At 42.8% G+C, this 18,560-nt stretch overlaps 2 protein-coding genes across 2 annotated transcripts; both read left to right on the plus strand.

The window, feature by feature from the left end:
• Window positions 1-6,997: 6,997 nt before the first annotated feature.
• LOC123168381 (WAT1-related protein At5g64700-like) lies at window positions 6,998-11,283 on the plus strand. The gene is made up of 7 exons (XM_044586250.1): window positions 6,998-7,429; window positions 7,548-7,610; window positions 8,209-8,325; window positions 8,513-8,750; window positions 10,418-10,576; window positions 10,791-10,942; window positions 11,062-11,283. Exons 1-7 carry the CDS (start codon window positions 7,221-7,223, stop codon window positions 11,138-11,140), a joined length of 1,017 nt encoding a protein of 338 aa, XP_044442185.1. The 5' UTR covers window positions 6,998-7,220; the 3' UTR covers window positions 11,141-11,283.
• A 437-nt stretch (window positions 11,284-11,720) lies between these two features.
• On the plus strand, window positions 11,721-17,090 carry LOC123168571 (WAT1-related protein At5g64700-like). The gene is made up of 7 exons (XM_044586457.1): window positions 11,721-12,094; window positions 13,105-13,167; window positions 14,955-15,071; window positions 15,201-15,435; window positions 16,124-16,282; window positions 16,465-16,616; window positions 16,753-17,090. Exons 1-7 carry the CDS (start codon window positions 11,850-11,852, stop codon window positions 16,829-16,831), a joined length of 1,050 nt encoding a protein of 349 aa, XP_044442392.1. The 5' UTR covers window positions 11,721-11,849; the 3' UTR covers window positions 16,832-17,090.
• The last annotated feature ends 1,470 nt before the right edge of the window (window positions 17,091-18,560 follow it).

Consider the following 18,560-nt stretch of genomic DNA (forward strand, 5'->3'; position numbering starts at 1 on the left):
ATGTTTATCTTTTATGCATCTTATTTTGCTTAGTACGGCGGTAGCATTATAAGATGATCCCTTAAACTAAAATTTGAAAGTATAAGTGTTCTCCCTGAGTATGCACTGTTACGACAGTTCTTCGTGCTGAGACACCACGTGATGATCGGGTGTGATAAGCTCTACGTTCACATACAACGGGTGCAAGAAAGTTTTGCACATGTGGAATACTCGGGTTAAACTTGACGAGCCTAGCATGTACAGACATGGCCTCGGAACACTGGAGACCGAAAGGTCGAACATGAATCATATAGTAGATATGATCAACATAGAGATGTTAACTATTGATGACTACTCCATCTCACGTGATGATCGGACAGGGTTTAGTTGATTTGGATCACGTTACACTTAGATGACTTGAGGGATGTCAGTTTCAGTGGGAGTTCTTAAGTAATTTTATTAATTGAACTTTAATTTATCATGAACTTAGTCCTGATAGTATTTGCAAATTATGTTGTAGATCAATAGCTCGCATTGTAGGTCCCCTATGTTTTTGATATGTTCCTAGAGGAAACTAAGTTGAAAGATGATAGTAGCAATGATGCGGACTAGGTCCGTGATCTGAGGTTTATCCTCATTGCTGCACAGAAGAATTATGTCCTTGATGCACTGCTATGTGACAGACCTATTGCAGGAGCAGATGCAGACGTTATGAACGTTCGGCAAGCTCGTAATGATGACTACTTGATAGTTTAGTGCGCCATGCTTTGCGGCTTAGAACCAGGACTTCAAAAACATTTTGAAACGCCACAGAGCATATGAGATGTTCCAAGAGCTGAAATTGGTATTTCAGACTCATGCCCGTGTCGAGAGGTATAAGACCTTTGACAAGTATTTGCCTACAAGATGGAGGAGAATAGCTCAACCAGTGAGCATGTGCTCAGAATGTCTGGGTACTACAATCGCTTGAATCAAGTGGGAGTTAATTTTCCAGATAAGATAGTGATTGATAGAGTTCTCTAGTCACTATCACCAAGCTACTAGAACTTCGTGATGAACTATAATGTGCAAGGGATAATGAAAAGATTTCCGAGCTCTCCGCGATGCTGAAATCGGTGAAGGTAGAAATAAAGAAAGAACATAAAGTGTTTATGGTTAACAAGAGCACTAGTTTCAAGAAAAAGGGCAAAGGAAAAGAAAGGGAACTTCAAGAAAAATGGCAAGCAAGTTGCCACTCCCGTGAAGAAGCCCAAAGCTAGACCTAAGCCTGAAATTGAGTGCTTCTACTTCAAAGGGAATGGTCACTGGAAGCGTAACTACCCCAAATACTTGGCGGATAAGAAGGATGGCAAAGTGAACAAAGGTATATTCGATATACATGTTATTGATGTGTACTTTACTAGTGTTCATAGTAACCCCAGGGTATTTGATACCAGTTCAGTTGCTAAGATTAGTAACTCGAAACAGGAGTTGCAAAATGAACAAAGACTAGTTAAGGGCGAGGTGACGATGTGTGCTGGAAGTGATTCCAAGGTTAATAAGATAACCATCGCATACTCCCTCTACCTTCGAGATTAGTGTTGAAACTAAATAAATGTTATTTGGTGTTTGCATTGAGCATGAATATGATTAGATAATGTTTATTGCAATACGGTTATTCATATAAGTCAGAAAATAATTGTTGTTCTGTTTAAATGAATAAAACCTTCTATGGTCATACATCTAATGTGAATGGTTATTGAATCTCGATTGTAGTGATACACATATTCATAATATTGATGCCAAAAGATGCAAAGTTAATAATGATAGTGCAACATACTTGTGGCACTGCTGTTTAGGTCATATTGGTGTAAAGCGCATGAAGAAACTCCATGTAGATGGACTTTTGGAATCACTTGATTATGAATCATTTGATACTTGCGAACCATGCCTCATGGGCAAGATGACTAAAACTCCGTTCTCCGGAACAATGGAGCGAGCCAATGACTTATTGGAAATAATACATACCGATGTATGCGGTCCGATGAGTGTTGAGGCTCGCGGCGGGTATCGTTATTTTCTAACCTTCACAGATGATTTGAGCAGGCATGGGTATATCTACTTAATGAAACACAAGTCTGAAACATTTGAAAATTTCAAAGAATTTCAGAGTGAAGTGGACAATCATCGTAACAAGAAAATAAAGTTTCTACGATCTGATCGCGGAGGCGAATGTTTGAGTTACGAGTTTGGCCTTCATTTAAAAACAATGTGGAATAGTTTCACAACTCACGCCACGTGGAACACCACAGCGTAATGGTGTGTCCGAACATCATAACCATACTTTATTAGATATGGTGCGATCTATGATGTCTCTTACGATCTACCACTATCGTTTTGGGGCTATTCATTAGAGACATCGGCATTCACGTTAAATAGGGCACCATCTAAATCCGTTAAGACGACACCATCTAAACTGTGGTTTAGCAAGAAACCTAAGCTGTCATTTCTTAAAAGTTTGGGGATGCGACGCTTATGTTAAAAGGCTTCAGCCTGATAAGCTCGAACCTAAATCGGAGAAGTGCGTCTTCATAGGATACCCTAAGGAAACAATTGGGTACACCTTCTACCACAGATCCGAAGGCAAGATCTTTGTTGCAAAAAAGGGTCCTTTCTAGAGAAGGAGTTTCTCTCGAAAGAAGTGAGTGGGAGGAAAGTAGAACTTGATGAGGTAATTGTACCTTCTCTCGAATTGGAAAGTAGTTCATCACAGAAAACCGTTCCCATGATGCCTACACCAACTAGAGAGGAAGTAATGATGATGATCATGAAACTTCATATCAAGTTACTACCGAACCTCGTAGGTCAACCAGAGCACGTCCCGCACCAGAGTGGTACGGTAATCCTGTTCTGGAAGTCATGTTACTAGACCATGACGAACCTACGAACTATGAAGAAGCTATGATGAGCCCAGATTCCGATAAATGGCTTGAGGACATGAAATCTGAGATAGGATCCATATATAAGAACAAAGTGTGGACTTTGGTGGACTTGCCCTATGATCGGCAAGCCATGAGAATAAATGGATCTTCAAGAGGAAGACGGACGCTGATGGTAGTGTTACTATCTACAAAGCTCGAATTGTCGCAAAAGGTTTTTGACAAGTTCAAGGTGTTGACTACGATGATATTTTCTCACTCGTATCGATGCTTAAGTCTGTCCGAATCATGTTAGCAAATGCCGCATTTTATGAAATTTGGCAAATGGATATCAAAACTGCATTCCTTAATGGATTTATTAAAGAAGAGTTGTATATGATGCAACCAAAAGGTTTTTACAATCCTAAAGGTGCTAACAAAATGTGCAAGCCCAGCGATCCATCTATGGACTGGTGCAAGCATCTCGGAGTTGGAATATACGCTTTGACGAGTTGATCAAAGCATATAGTTCTATACAGACTTGCAGTGAAGCCTGTATTTACAAGAAAGTGAGTGGGAGCACTATAGTCTTTCCGATAAGTATATGTGAATGACATATTATTGATCGGAAATGATGTAGAATTTTCAGGAAAGCATAAAGCAGTGTTTGAAAGGAGTTTTTCAAAGAAAGACCTCCGTGAAGCTACTTACATATTGGGCATCAAAATCTATAGAGATAGATCAAGATGCTTGATAAGACTTTCTATGAGTACATACCTTGATAAGATTTTGAAGGAGTTCAAAATGGACCAGTCAATGGCAAGGGGGTACAATAATGATCCAGGAGTAGATCACTGGACAGCGGTCAAAATTATCATTAGAGGACCAAGGAAATATTTCTCGGTTATGGAGGTGATAAAGAGTTCGTCGTAAAGAGTTACGTCGATGCAAGCTTTTACACCGATCCAGATGACTCTGAGTCTCAATCTGGATATGTATTAAAAGTGGGAGCAATTAGCTAGAGTAGCTCCATGCAGAGTATTGTAGACATAGAAATTTGCAAAATACATACGGATCTGAATGTGGCAGACCCGTTGACTAAACTTCTCTCACAAGCAAAACATGATCACACCTTAGTACTCTTTGGGTGTTAATCACATGGCGATGTGAACTAGATTATTGACTCTAGTAAACCCTTTGGATGTTAATCACATGACGATGTGAACTATTGGTGTTAAATCACATGGCGATGTGAAAATAGATTATTGACTCTAGTGCAAGTGGGAGACTGAAGGAAATATGCCCTAGAGACAATAATAAAGTTGTTATCTTATATTTCTTATATCATGAATTTTTTTATTATTCATGCTAGAATTGTATTGATCGGAAACCTTAATACATGTGTGAATACATAGACGAACACTGTGTCCCTAGTGAGCCTCTACTTGACTAGCTCGTTGATCAAAGATGGTTAAGGTTTCCTAACCATGGACATGAGTTGTCATTTGATAACGAGATCACATCATTAGGAGAATGATGTGATGGACAAGACCCATCCGTTTCCTTAGCATATTGATCGTTCAGTTTTATTGCTATTGCTTTCTTCATGTCAAATACATATTCCTTCGACTATGAGATTATGCAACTCCCGAATACCGGAGGAATGCCTTGTGTGCTATTAAACGTCACAAGGTAACTGGCTGATTATAAAGATGCTCTACAGGTATCTCCGAAGGTGTTTGTTGGGTCGGCATAGATCGAGATTAGGATTTGTCACTTCGAGTATCGGAGAGGTATCTCTGGGCCCTCTCGGCAATACACATCATAAGAAGCCTTGCAAGCAAAGTGACTAATGAGTTAGTTGCAGGATGATGTATTACAGAACGAGTAAAGAAACTTGCCGGTAATGAGATTGAACTAGGTATGAAGATACCGACGATCGAATCTCGGGCAAGTAACATACCGATTGACAAAGGGAATAACATATGTTGTCATAACGGTTCGACCGATAAAGATCTTCGTAGAATATGTAGGAAGCAATATGAGCATCCAGGTTCCGCTGTTGGTTATTGACCGGAGAGGTGTCTCGGTCATGTCTACATAGTTCTGGAACCCGTAGTGTCCGCACGCTTAACGTTCGATGACGATTTTGTATTATATGAGTTATGTGATTTGGTGACCGAATGTTGTTCGGAGTCCGGGATGAGATCACGGACATGACGAGGAGTCTCGAAATGGCCGAGAGGTAAAGATTGATATATAGGACGATAGTATTCGGACAACGAAAGTGTTCCGGAGGGTACCGGGTACATATCGGGTCACCGGAAGGGGTTCCGGGCACCCCCGGCAAAAGATATGAGCCTAATGGGCCAAGAGGGGAAACGCAGCAGCCAGCAGGGGCTGCTGCGCCCCCCCATATGGGCCGAACCAGAGGAGAAGGAAAGAGGGGAAGAGAGAAGGAAGGGGAGGGATTCAGCATCCCCCTTCCTTCCCTCCTCCCTCCTCCTTCCTCCCCCCTCCGAAACTTATGGAAGGGGGGAGGCCGAATTGGGGAGGCGCCCAAGTAGGATTCCTCCTACTTGGGGCGTCCCCTTGCTGCTCCCCTCCCTCTCCCACCTATATATACATGGGGAGGGGGTGCCTAGAACAGACAACAACATCTGTTAGCCGTGTGCGACGCCCCGCTCCACAGATTACACCCTCGGTCATATTCTCGCGGTGCTTAGGCGAAGCCCTGTGTGGATCACTTCACCATCACCGTCACCACGCCGTCGTGCTGACGAAACTCATCTACTTCCTCGACACTTTGCTGGATCAAGAATTCGAGGGACGTCATCGAGCTGAACATGTGCAGAACTCGGGGGTGCCGTACGTTCGGTACTTGATCGGTTGGAACGAGAAGAAGTTCGACCACGTCAATCGCGTTGTCAAACGCTTCCGCTTTCGGTCTACGAGGGTACATAGACACACTCTCCCCCTCTTGTTGCTATGCATCTCCTAGATAGATCTTGCGTGAGCGTAGGAATTTTTTTTAAATTGCATGCTACGTTTCCCAACATCCAGTACCAGCAGTTCTGGCCTCCGGTCGCGCACCAGCGATGGAGATCCGCCGCCATTGTGCACTACTGTTGAACGACCTCCTCGACAATTCGATTTTCGCCGAGGAGTCCCCTTAATTACTAGAACACCTGGTTCGACAACGATCACGACCAGCGCTGTTGCTCATGCTTTGCGCGTGCACGTGCTCCAGCAGCACCGCGCGCGCATGCTCCATTGCCCGAGCCGCCGCGGCGTCCCGTGGTCAAGGATGAGGAGGCCGAGGACGACACATTTAAGCAGGCCCTTGAGTCCTCCACGCGTATGAGCTCGCTCTCTGGCCTGACCTACCACTGGCGCTCCACGCATCGGTGATAAGGCCACTGCGCCCGCCCCACACCCACTGATGACCCACAAGTGTAGGAGATCTATCATAGCCTTTTTGATAAGTAAGAGTGTTGAGCCCAACGAGGAACAGAAATAATTGAAAGTAGTTTTCAGTAAGGTTGCACTCTAAAAATTGTAAAGATAATTCGAACCAGGTTTTGGTGGAATGGAACCTGCCGACCCAGGTTTAAGTTCTAGATTTGGCATGGGTGCTTGCACTTTTCTGGATTTATTCTAGGATTTAACGGTTTTATTTTTTTAGTGGTATAAGCGGTGTGCCCCTCGTTAGCGAGGTGCGTGTTGCAACTTCATCAATCTCAAGAGCTACCGGATCAGTTTCTTGAAGGTCGTCATAGGGGTAGAATGTGCGTGTAGTGTTCATGGCCTAGTGTATGTACATGTTTGTAAACATCTGCGATTGTGCCATGTTTTGAAACAAAAAAGTTGCATGTACATATTCTTTGTTTTTTTGGGCCAAAACCAACAAGCGTGGCTGGAACCCTTGTCAGAACCCCAAGAGAAATCTAAACCGTTTGTAAACCGGGAAGACGTCACGGCCTGGTGCTGCAGACCGGCCGGCTGGTGTATGCAATACGCATGACCGACCCATGCATGCATGGCGTGAGGTTGTTACAACAGACTCTTATACGATGCGTTTATCAGGGTGCGGGACACCCACCACACCACAGAGGGCAAAATTCACTTCCCTTCCCCCTCCCCTGACCCGAGCAAGGCGAGGCAGGGGAACACACGAGACCACGGACGGATCCGCCGGCCCCTATGTGCGTACATATATGGGAAACTCTCAAGTTTCAGCGAGTGCATGCTTTGCTGGTCATCAAGATAGGTAGCCCTGTCCACCTTTAGTCCATATATGCACGGAGAGCTGGCGGGCGGTTGATCGGCCGCAACGATCGATCCATGGACATCGGCGCGGAGAGGGAGAAGCCGGCGGCGGGGTGGGAGTGGAGGACGCCGGCGTCGATGGTGCTGGTGCAGCTGTTCATCACGGGGATGATCCTGCTCTCCAAGCTGTCCATCAGCGGCGGCATCTTCATCTTCGCGCTCCTCGCCTACCGCAGCCTCTTCGGCGCCGCCGTCATCCTCCCACTGGCCCTCATCTTCGAAAGGTATTCACTCTTGATTATCCATAGGTTTCGAATCTTGCAGCACTGAAACTGGAAAAGAAAACAGTTGCCAGTTCTGATCTCATGCATGGTATTGTGGATTTCGGTTACGCGCATGCAGGGGCAAGTGGAAGGAGATTCGATGGCACGCCACGGGATGGATCTTTCTCAACGCCTTCATCGGGTACGTTTGTTCATCAGTCCAAGGTCCAAACGCTGTTAGTACATTGCACCTGCGCGCATGCTGACGTGCGAATGATTGTCATGAACTGTTTTTCTTTGTTTATTTTGTTTGGGTACCTCAATGGCCTAGTTGCTCTATACATATCGGCACCAACTATGTACGTAATTGACTTTATAAATTATTATAACAATCGATGTTGTACCCCCTGAACGCTTTAAGACATTATTGCTGGTGCAGGTCAAAAATCTCCTATAAAGGATCTCTCATTAGCAAACTTCGATTAGATGCTTGACTACCAAATGAACTTGTGATAAGCCAAAGCTGCCATACTATAGTGATTAGTGCTAGGGTACATTATTCTCTCCAAGTCAGCTATATGTTTATATAGTAGACTTATAGTGTTTGGATGACGAGAGCTTCAGTCGTAGAGAACAGTACCCCTGATCAGTCCCTCACATAAGAAAAGAGAAAAGTAGTCACTTTCATTTAAGCTAATACATAGCTGATTTTAGAGCCTTAGAGGGCCATCTGCGTGAAAAAAATACTAGTCCAAACAATATATACTTCTATGAACTAATTAAATGAACATCATATACAGGTACGCAGTGCCGATGAGCTTATACTGCTATGGCCTCCGTGACACAACACCATCTTACGCCGTCATCTTTGTGAACCTAATTCCGTTGGCCACCTTCATCCTATCGCTCGTCTTCAGGTACCAAATTTCTTCATTATCCATGCATTCACAATAAACTTAGCATTTATTTAAATCAACTCCTTCACAACCCACAAAAGGATGCAAACTCGGGGCGATGGATTCAAATGTTCTAACTGCTAATCAACTTTCATTATATTTTTATCTTATTTTCGAACCCACGTATGTGGTATGCGTGAACATTTAGAATGGAGACGTTGCGAATCTGGAGTGTGGTTGGATCGCTGAAGATTGCAGGCGTTTTATTCTCTGTTGGAGGCACAATGCTCATTAGCCTTTACAAGGGCAAGGCGTTGCATCTCTGGGATCCCATCCTGAAGATCCACCCCAAGGAACAAACAACCGAGGGTGCAGGGAATCAACTAAGAGGGACAATATTCTTGGTAGGCAGCAGCTTCGCATATGCTTGCTGGTACCTGATCCAGGTGACCGTCCATGCAGTGACATGTTGCTGGTATCCCTCGTTCTTTTTGTTAAGTACGTTACATTATTTAGCATACGACTAGGGAGATGTATGCTCATTTGGACAGTAAAACTAAACCTAAACCCAGCCCTCTCAAGCCCTGAGCCATTTCAGCCGTCATGTTTCATGTTAGGCTAGTTTCTGGCCGTCAGATGTGATGTCTATTTCAGCATTCACCGTTTGTATTTTTCCTGGCCTGGTTGCTCTAAGGGACTGCTACTCCATGAGGAAAATCTGAGATGTGGTTCACTTGGCCTTTTCGCCGACCCATTTATCACTCTCAATAGCATGCATGCTTGTTGAGAGGAGAGACATGAGAGTATGGGAGTGAGTTATATATTACTTGCATGCATTCAAGAGATGGAAGCGGCATCACTGAGATTGTTAATACATCTCAATTTTCAATAAATAATAACTCAAAAACGGTGCCACTAAGTTAAGATCTGTGTTCACTGTCATCTTTGTTTTGATGAAAACTAGATCTTGTATGGGCATTCTGACGATATATTTTGCATTCAAACTTTCCATACAATATCTTGTAAGTAATCATCATATTAGTACCAACATTGCCACCTTTCACTTCACTTGGTTAGTTTGAGAGGACAATAGCATCATTTTTTGTTCTAGATGCGTCACCCAAAGAGTATTCATCTCTTTTTGTTCACGTGTAATCTCGTATTTGCAAAGAGCTGATATAGCATGGACACCACTAGTTAGTGCCCCTAGAAGTTTGCACTGTATTTATAGTACTAATTTATAAATAAACAGTACTACAATAATGTTGATGCAGTAACCACGTTGTTACTCTATATGGTGTGATGATAGTTACTCGCCACTATGTTTCGGTACTCTTACTTACCACCATAGTAGTGATGTAATTATCATGATAATGATGTACTCCCTCTGTAAACTAATATAAGTTCTTTTAGGTCATGAAGATTAAACTAACCAAGTGAAAACTTATATTAGTTTACAGAGAGAGTATTTACTATGATGTTTGGTGAAAACTTACCAGTTTATGTATTAATAATCATGATCAGTGTTAGTATTATTCACTAACATGGTGGTGATGTAATTATCACACTGGCTTGTGATATTTACCATAATGAGAAGAGTGAGGATACACTTACCAGACTAGCTATATGCTAATTTTTTACCAACATGCCGACAATGTACTTACTAGATGGCATGGTAACACGTTACAAAATAGGATGATAACTTACCGCGTGGTAATAAACGAGTGTAAAATAGTTTGATGAAATAATACCCAAGTCCAGTCTAGTTTGAGGTACTTGGGCTAACGATGAAAATGGATTTCTGAGCCGAGGAAATGGTTAAGCAAGAACCCATATTTATTACCGAAACCAGCTTTTAATTCAATAATCTCATTGTGCTTGTTGTTCCATGTGTGCAACTAGCAACCATTGTCTCCCTGTGTGTAAATAGTAATGCTTTTAGTTGCATGTCATGATTGAGATCATGATAGTCTTGTTGCATGTAAGAACTTCGACACGTGATTGGGTTGTCCACCGTAGAGCCATAATTAACTAGAATGTTTGTTTTTAAAAGTTTTGGTTATTTCTGTTAGCAGAAACTGGAGCGTAGAGCAATAATAACATGTTATTGCAGTCAAAGGTTCTCAAGGTGTATCCATACAAGTATTGGTCATCCATGGTGACATGCTTGGTTGGAGGATTCCAAACAGCACTAGTTGGAATAATATTGAATACAGACAAGAACGCATGGAAGCTAGGATGGAATCTCGACCTTGTGACTATCTTGTACTCGGTGAGTCAGTTGATCTCACAAAATATCAATGTAAAAATAGACTACAACATAAGATACATGTTTCTTCTGCGAAACCTGAGATACATTTGAAGCTAGGCAACTGAGAATTTCTTTGGAATTATCCATTGAGGATTTAAATTATTCAGTTGGTAATTGAAAAAAAGTGGATGTATTAGCATTCACTAGGAAATCAACATGAAATCATTTGGTGTAGGGGGCACTTGCAACAGCAGGGAAATATTGCCTGAACTCATGGGCTGTTGCCAAGCGAGGCCCAACATATCCTCCGATGTTCAACCCATTGTCTGTGGTATTCACAATTTTGCTGGACTCCATCATCATAGGCAATGAAATTACAGTCGGAAGGTACGATCGTTTAGCTTCTTCTTCCAGTCTTTTTGATTATGGTAAACTCATATTTTCTATAACTGGTATTGTTGAACAGAAAATAAATGAAATTGGTCTTCTTTATTCTATATTTGCAGCCTGCTCGGTACAACAATGGTGCTTGTCGGGCTTTACACTTTCCTATGGGCAAAATCAAAAGAAGTACGTGACAAATAGATCTCATCCTTGGCAGGCAGAGTTCTTGTGTATAGCTACAGAAAGGACAAATTTTGTACTTGTATACATGAAGATCATAATACATTAGATGGAAGATCACAAGGTTTTCTGTAGGACCCCAACGGCCGGTCCGAACATCCATGTAAGCCACAGAGAGATGACAACATCACTTACTTGGCAATGCATTTTTAATCCATCTCTCCCCAGTCCATTTGACAAATTGCCTTGCACGACCATGCTTACGCGCGTTCGATCGTTTGGGATCATATCAAACATAACTCGTCTACGACTTATGCACTACGTAACGTACGTTTCGGTCCAGTGCAGATCACCGGCCGGGTGTACGTGTGCATGACCCATGCAAGCATTTTGTGTGTCGATCGTGAGGCTGTCACAGCAGATCGGCTCGTACGATGCGTTTATCAGGGGAAGACCACATCCACATGCAGGGCCAAATTCTCTCACATCCATACTGACGTATGTACCCGAGGCAGGCGAGCATCGAATTGCACGAGCCCGCTCCTATATCTACGTGCGTACGCAACCTCAAGTTTCAGCCTCATTCAAAGTGCATGCCCCTCTGGCCAGGTAGTCCATAGATATACCTTGTCCATAGCGCGCCCTGTCCACCACCTGTAGTCCATAGATATACAGCCGGAGGTCGATCAATTGAGCCGGCTGCAAAGCTTGCAACGATCGCCGGTGACTGATGGACATCAAGGCGGACGTCAAGGTGGACATCAAGGCGGAGCCCAAGGCGGCAGAGACGAAGAAGGCGGCGGGATGGGAGTGGAAGGCGCCGGCATCCATGGTGCTGGTGCAGCTCTTCATCACGGGGATGATCCTGCTCTCCAAGGTGTCTATCGGCGGCGGCATGTTCATATTCGCCCTCCTCGCGTACCGCAGCCTCTTCGGCGCCGCCTTCATCCTCCCCTTGGCGCTCATCTTTGAAAAGTACGTGTGTGTGCGGCATGCTTATCTATGTATTTACTGTCAATTAATTATACTTAGTTTTCAGTTATTCTAACTTTAAAAACTGCCACACGGGCTCTTCGAAATTGTCCTCTCGCACACCGGTTCTGCTCGCTCCCAACACCCTTCTGCCACCCAAGGTCCTCTCCTCCACACCGTCGTCTCTCCTGTCCGGCGGCCGTGTCGGTGGCAAGACAAGTAGGGGACGTGTCCGTTTCTCTTCATTCTAGTGGGTACTTATTTCGCTCAGATTTAGTTCCTGGAAATTGCACCACGGACGACAGTCTACGCAGGACCTGCGAATGACACCTTCTCGGAGAAATGCGTAACAGCTCCCGGGTGCCCCTACACCCTCATGAACAGTAAATTCTTAAAAAAATGTTTTTTTTTTAAATCCTGAAACTTTCAGGGATCAAAGATTTGATGTTCTTGCAAAGTTTCAGCAACAAATAACCTTCGTGGAGCCCTCACAAAAAAAACAAAATCACTGCTAAAAAACGTACATATATGTTTGTTTGAGGGCTCTTCGAATGTTATTTTTAGCTAAAACTTTGCAAGCCATGTTGTGTGAGCCCTATAGACTAGTGGCGAAAGATTGCAAGCCATGTTGTGTGAGGTGATCTCCAACCGATGTTCCTTTAGTGGTTACTATATCCTTTTTCTATCTACGAGTCGTTATTGCGATCTTCAAAGTCTGGCATGGTGAGGCTACATGTAAATATTCATTTCCTTTACTATCCGTTCAGTGCAATTTTCAAAATTTGGTGGACAGCCTAGCCTATAATAGCAGGAAGTAGATGGCAAGTATGGTTTTCAATGTAATTTTATTTTTTTACTGTTTATCTTGTGTCTTGTTATCTTTCTATTGTACCCGCTACTATTTTCTTTCAGTGTCTTTCGTAATTGTTGGATATAAGTGTCATTGTGATCCCTCATGGATTCTTATAACCAGCTAATCTAGCTGCGGGTTCCGTTTGTGCGCGTGCATGCAGGGGCAAGTGGAGGGAGATGGGTTGGCACGCCACGGGATGGATCTTCCTCAACGCCTTCATCGGGTACGCAGTCAGTACATACACTGCACCTGCATGCTGTCGACGCGCAAATAGTTGCCATGAACTGTTTTTCGTTACGTTGTTCTGGTACTGCCTCGATCTATGCATGCACGCCTTAGCCAGGGGCGGACGTAGCAAGACCCACCCGGTGGTGTCACGGGAGACTCGGTCTGGATGACCCCCTAAACTAAATGCAGGCTATTAGTTTAGTGTGTGATACCGCCTATGTCCTGGTCTAGGCCACGTCCAAAACTCCAAACGAGCCACTACGTCCCAGCTTCAGGTTCAGTGATATACTTAATTTCAGTGGCATACAACGTGGATCTCAGTGAATCCAGCACATTGCACTACTCATTCAGCTGGTCGATCTCTCGATGTCCTTTTATGTATGCATACTGTACTAGCTTATCCTACATTCTCGATTAATTAAAAGTTTGTTAGCTCCTCCACAACATATGCAGTTAATTAAACTAGTATTTGAGACGACACTTGTCTTGGGGACTCCACTTGTGGGCACAAGTGAAGCATAAACCTATTGTTTATATCCGTTAGACATGGGATTGGGCCTTTCAACTACATATAAGATACACTTGTAACATTATAAACTACGTACTATATAACAATGTTGTTGAAAGTGTGTTATCTCCACAGCATGCAGTTACTATACTATTAATTCGAGCACACTTATGTTGGGCACTCTACTTCTGGCACAAGTGAAGCACAAACCTATTACTTCAATCCGCGGGTTATAGCCTCGGGCTTCTCAACTGCAGTTGTACTATATAAAACTGCGAGACATCGTCAAGTTTGCTCTTTTTTTATCGGTACCGACAATGCAACTTTTAAATTATCGGTAATTTTATAGGGCGAATTGTTCCCCATGCATCGCGTTGTAGTGGAAATATAAATTATAATGATGTTGTTATCTATCAAGTCAACATAGAAACGGGAGACGTGGGCTCCAATGTGTGTGTTCCTTACTTTTGTACTTCCTTTCGAACTATTAAAGCCTTGCAGGTTAAAAAAAAAATCTCCTAAGTAGTATCTCTTGAGCAAACTTTGGTTAGATGCTTGACCAGCAAATGAGCCCATGATAAGTCAAAGCCGCCATATTATAGTGATTAGTAATGGGGTACAATTGCTCTCCAGCTAGGTCCACTCTTAAAGCCATGCATGTTAAAAACATCCTAAGAGTATCTCATGGGCAAACTTCTGTTAGATGCTTGACTAGCAAATGAACTCGTGATAAGTCAAAGCCGCCATATCATAGTGATTATTAACGGGGCACAATTGTTCTCTAGCTAGGTCAACTCTTAAAGCCATGCATGTTAAAATCTCCTAAAGAGTATCTCATGACTAAACTCCGGTTAGATGCTTGACCAGCAACCAAACTCATGATAAGTCAAAACCGACATATTATAGTGATTAGTAATGGGATACAATTGGTCTCTAGCAAGGTCTAATCTTAAAGACATGCATGTTAAAATCTCAAAAGAGTATCTCAGGAGTAAACTTCAGTTAGATGCTTGAACAAAATATGAACTAAGTCAAAGACGCTATATTATGGAGTAGTGATTAGTAATAGGGTGTAATAGGTTACACTTGTTCTGTAGGTCAACTATGTGTATACATAGCGGTCTGCAAAGAGCTTCGATTAGAGAGAAAATTAAGTACCCCGCAAAGGAAAATTGAGACAAAAGTAGTCACTTTTAATCTAATGCATACGTGGTTAGAGGGTGAATTGTGTGAACAAAATATTGGATCACATGAACTCCACGTCATGTATGTAGGTATGCGGTGCCAATGAGCCTATACTACTATGGTCTCCGTGATACAACGCCAGCTTATGCCGTCATCTTTTTGAACATAATTCCGCTGGTCACATTCATTCTCTCGCTCATCTTCAGGTACCAAATTTCTGTCATTATTCATGTATTCATTCACAATAAACGTCCAAAATCAACTTTTTGATAATCAATAACCACTATTCTATCTTATTTTCGCAAACACCTATGTGATATGCCTGAACATATTAGAATGGAGACATTGCAAATCTTGAGCATAGCTGGATCACTCAAGGTCGTAGGCGTTGTGCTGTCGGTTGGAGGTACAATGCTCATCAGCCTTTACAAGGGCAAGACACTGCATCTTTGGAAACCCGTTCTGCGCCACATGGGGCAAAACACGACGGAGGTTGCAGGCAATCATCTAAGAGGGACAATATTCTTGGTAGGCAGCAGCATCACACTTGCTTGCTGGTACCTGATTCAGGTGACCGAGCATGCAATGACTTGTTGCTGCTATCCCTCTTATTTTTTGTTAAGTCTGTTAAATTATTTATAATTAGACTAGGGAGACGAGTCCTCTTTGGTCTTACAGCGGGTAGACATGATGAGAGGAGAGGAAGGATAGTAGTGGAGAGATCTACTTGCATGCATGCATTAAGAGGCTAAAGTGGTGACATCATCATAATTGTTGGTAAATTTAATCTTCAAACTATTTTATCTCCTTAAACGTGCCAAAAAATTGAGATCCGTCTTCATCGTCAGCTTTAATTTGTATTAATAAGAGATTCAAAACTAGATCATATATGGTATGTTCCGGCGATATCTTTTTCCCTAGTTAGCATCCACTAATTATGAAGTTACCACCGTACTAGTACCATTACAACCTTTTAAGTGTAATCAGCCTAAACTTTGGTTCTAGATGTGTTCATCGTTGACCATGCTTTTAATTGGTTGATGTAATCAGTGTGCATCTAGTAAATCTAATTATTATTTTTCATGTATATAACTAGCAATGCTTTTATTTGCATGTTATGAATGAGTTGATGATGATCTTGTTGCATGCAAGGAGAACTTCGACACCAGATTGGGACGACTAGAACATTCATTTTCTATCTTCTGTATTGTTTTTGTTAGTTGAAATTATTTGAAATACTTTCATTATTTTCATGCAGTCAAAGGTTATGAAGGTGTATCCATACAAATACTGGTCGTCCATGGTGACATGTTTGGTTGGAGGATTTCAAACAGCACTAGTTGGAATAATATTGAGTAGGGATAAGAGCGCATGGAAGCTAGGGTGGGATCTCAACCTTCTGACCATCTTCTACTCTGTGAGTCAGTGGGTCTAGCAAATATCCAAAAATATATATTACAATCTGAGACATATTTGAAGCTAAGCAACACAAAATTTCTTTGAAACAATTCTGCCAAAATTAACAAAATCACTAGTAAATGAAAACCCATTATGGAAAATTATTCACTAGGAAATCAACAAGGAAATTATTTGATGTAGGGGGCACTTGCAACGGCGGGGAAATATAGCCTGAACTCATGGGTCGTGGCCAAGCGAGGCCCAGCATATCCTCCGATGTTCAGCCCATTGTCAGTGGTATTCACTGTTTTGTTGGACTCCATCTTTATAGGCGACGAGATTACGACAGGAAGGTTTGTCCCTTTTCGCTTCTTCTCCCTCTTCACCCCGTGCCATCTTTTTGATTCAAGTAAAAGGTTTTACTTCTTTATAATTACTATAGTTGGGCAAAAAGGGATTGAACTGTTCACCTTTTTTCTACATGTGCAGCTTGTTCGGCACAACAGTGGTGATTGCTGGGCTCTACATTTTCCTATCAGCAAAATCAAAAGAAGTGCAGGACAAATAGATCTTGCCAGCAGAAAGCAAAGTTCTTGTAGCCGCAGAAGCTACAAATTTTATACATGTATACAAGAATATTATTATTTTAATTCTTATGTAAGAAACAGGATGATAGGTTTTTTCTCATAAAACCCCAACGTCCAGTTTCACTATGACCTGGATAACCGAGCAAAAAGAAACCAACATCCATGTACCACAATGAGCTGGAAATAGCACTTAACTAGCAGTGTATTCTTAATCGATCTATTTTTAGTCCATTTTTCAAATTGTCTTGCATGTGCACGTATGATCACAGGGATGACATGAAATATGAGTTGGGGTTAATGTTTTTTACTTCTTTGTAGTATGCATTATTAGCACAGAAAAGTACGAGTTTGGCCTCATTGTCTTGCACCAACTTTAATAAAGGTGGTTGTGTGTATTGCAATGACGCATAGACCATGCTCTAATCACTTCTCGGAAGTAGAAAAAAGTACAAAAGCTTCTTAGGGGCTCTGATGTGGAATGGATTCATTGGTCTCCTATGATTTACACATGTCCTCGTGATTATCGTTCTTGTTCCTCGTGGTCTACAGGCAGAATCCGAGCTCCATGACCCACAATAAGAGGGTAGACGCTTGCCTTCTCCGGTGATTGCTTGGTGTGTTCGATGCGTCGGGGTCCGGTGGTTTTCCAAGGCAGCTTGGTTCAGTTCCGGTTCGGTGGCCTAGGTCGCCTTATGTTTGGTATAGTGACTTGTTTTCATATTCCACTTCGGGTTAGTGGTATTCTCGTCGTTTTTCTCGGTTATTGTTTTCTATCTTTTGACTCAACAAATTGGCTATTTTTTTAACACAGTACAATCATAGTTGATCACATATACACACATACACTCAACCCTATGAACCTACGAACAACCTATCCCTATGAGCACCTCCGAGATACTGAGATGTCACAACATCTTAAGATTGACAAAGTCCCTACAAGAGCCTTGGTAGTGGAAGGGAACGTCTCCTCGCATTGAATTAATATCGTCGGAAAGATTAAAATAAATCTAGAAAAATAGGAGCACCAATGTCAAATATATAAATTAAACAAAAAACCTAACCATCTGAGATATGTTCACAGGTCAAACAAATCGGCTTATAAAGAGGAAAACGAAAGGAGAGGAGCATAGCATATGCGGTTGAACAATACACTGAAAAGATACATGGTGTTCATTATTCCATTATTATAGCGTATACAGTCGCAGCAGTACTAGTGCACTGCAGGGACGACGGTGGAGCGTACATGCATGGCGGTTTCATACGTTCCATTCACGGCCGGGAGCCTAGCCGATGACCGGGGTCTGGGAGACGATGCCGTTGTTGTCGATGAAGACGCGGACGCGCTCGGCGTTGTAGTCCGGTGTAAGCGGGGCGCCCGGCGGCAGCACCTCGACGGCGACGTCTGGCCTGTCGCGCGCGATCTGAGTGGCCGCCAGCGTCGCCAGGATGCCCACCAGCTCCGGCCACGACGACTTGGTCCCGCTCATCCTGTTGACTGCAAGCTCGTGATCACCGGCGGATACACGTATGGAGGTAATAGTTAGCCGAGTGGGTGCGTATTTGAGCGGTGTATTACCACCGTGTATTTATAGGAGGAAGAAGAGTGCGACGGGCGTGAGGAATGCCATTGCCATGAATTGTCTGCGCAGGTTTACACCTTGTTTGCTCAGTTATGTATTGATTTTTCGAGGGCTACCTTGTTTGGTCAGT

The sequence above is a fragment of the Triticum aestivum genome, chromosome 7D (genome assembly GCF_018294505.1).
Source record: "Triticum aestivum cultivar Chinese Spring chromosome 7D, IWGSC CS RefSeq v2.1, whole genome shotgun sequence".
Classification (NCBI taxonomy): Eukaryota; Viridiplantae; Streptophyta; class Magnoliopsida; order Poales; family Poaceae; genus Triticum; species Triticum aestivum.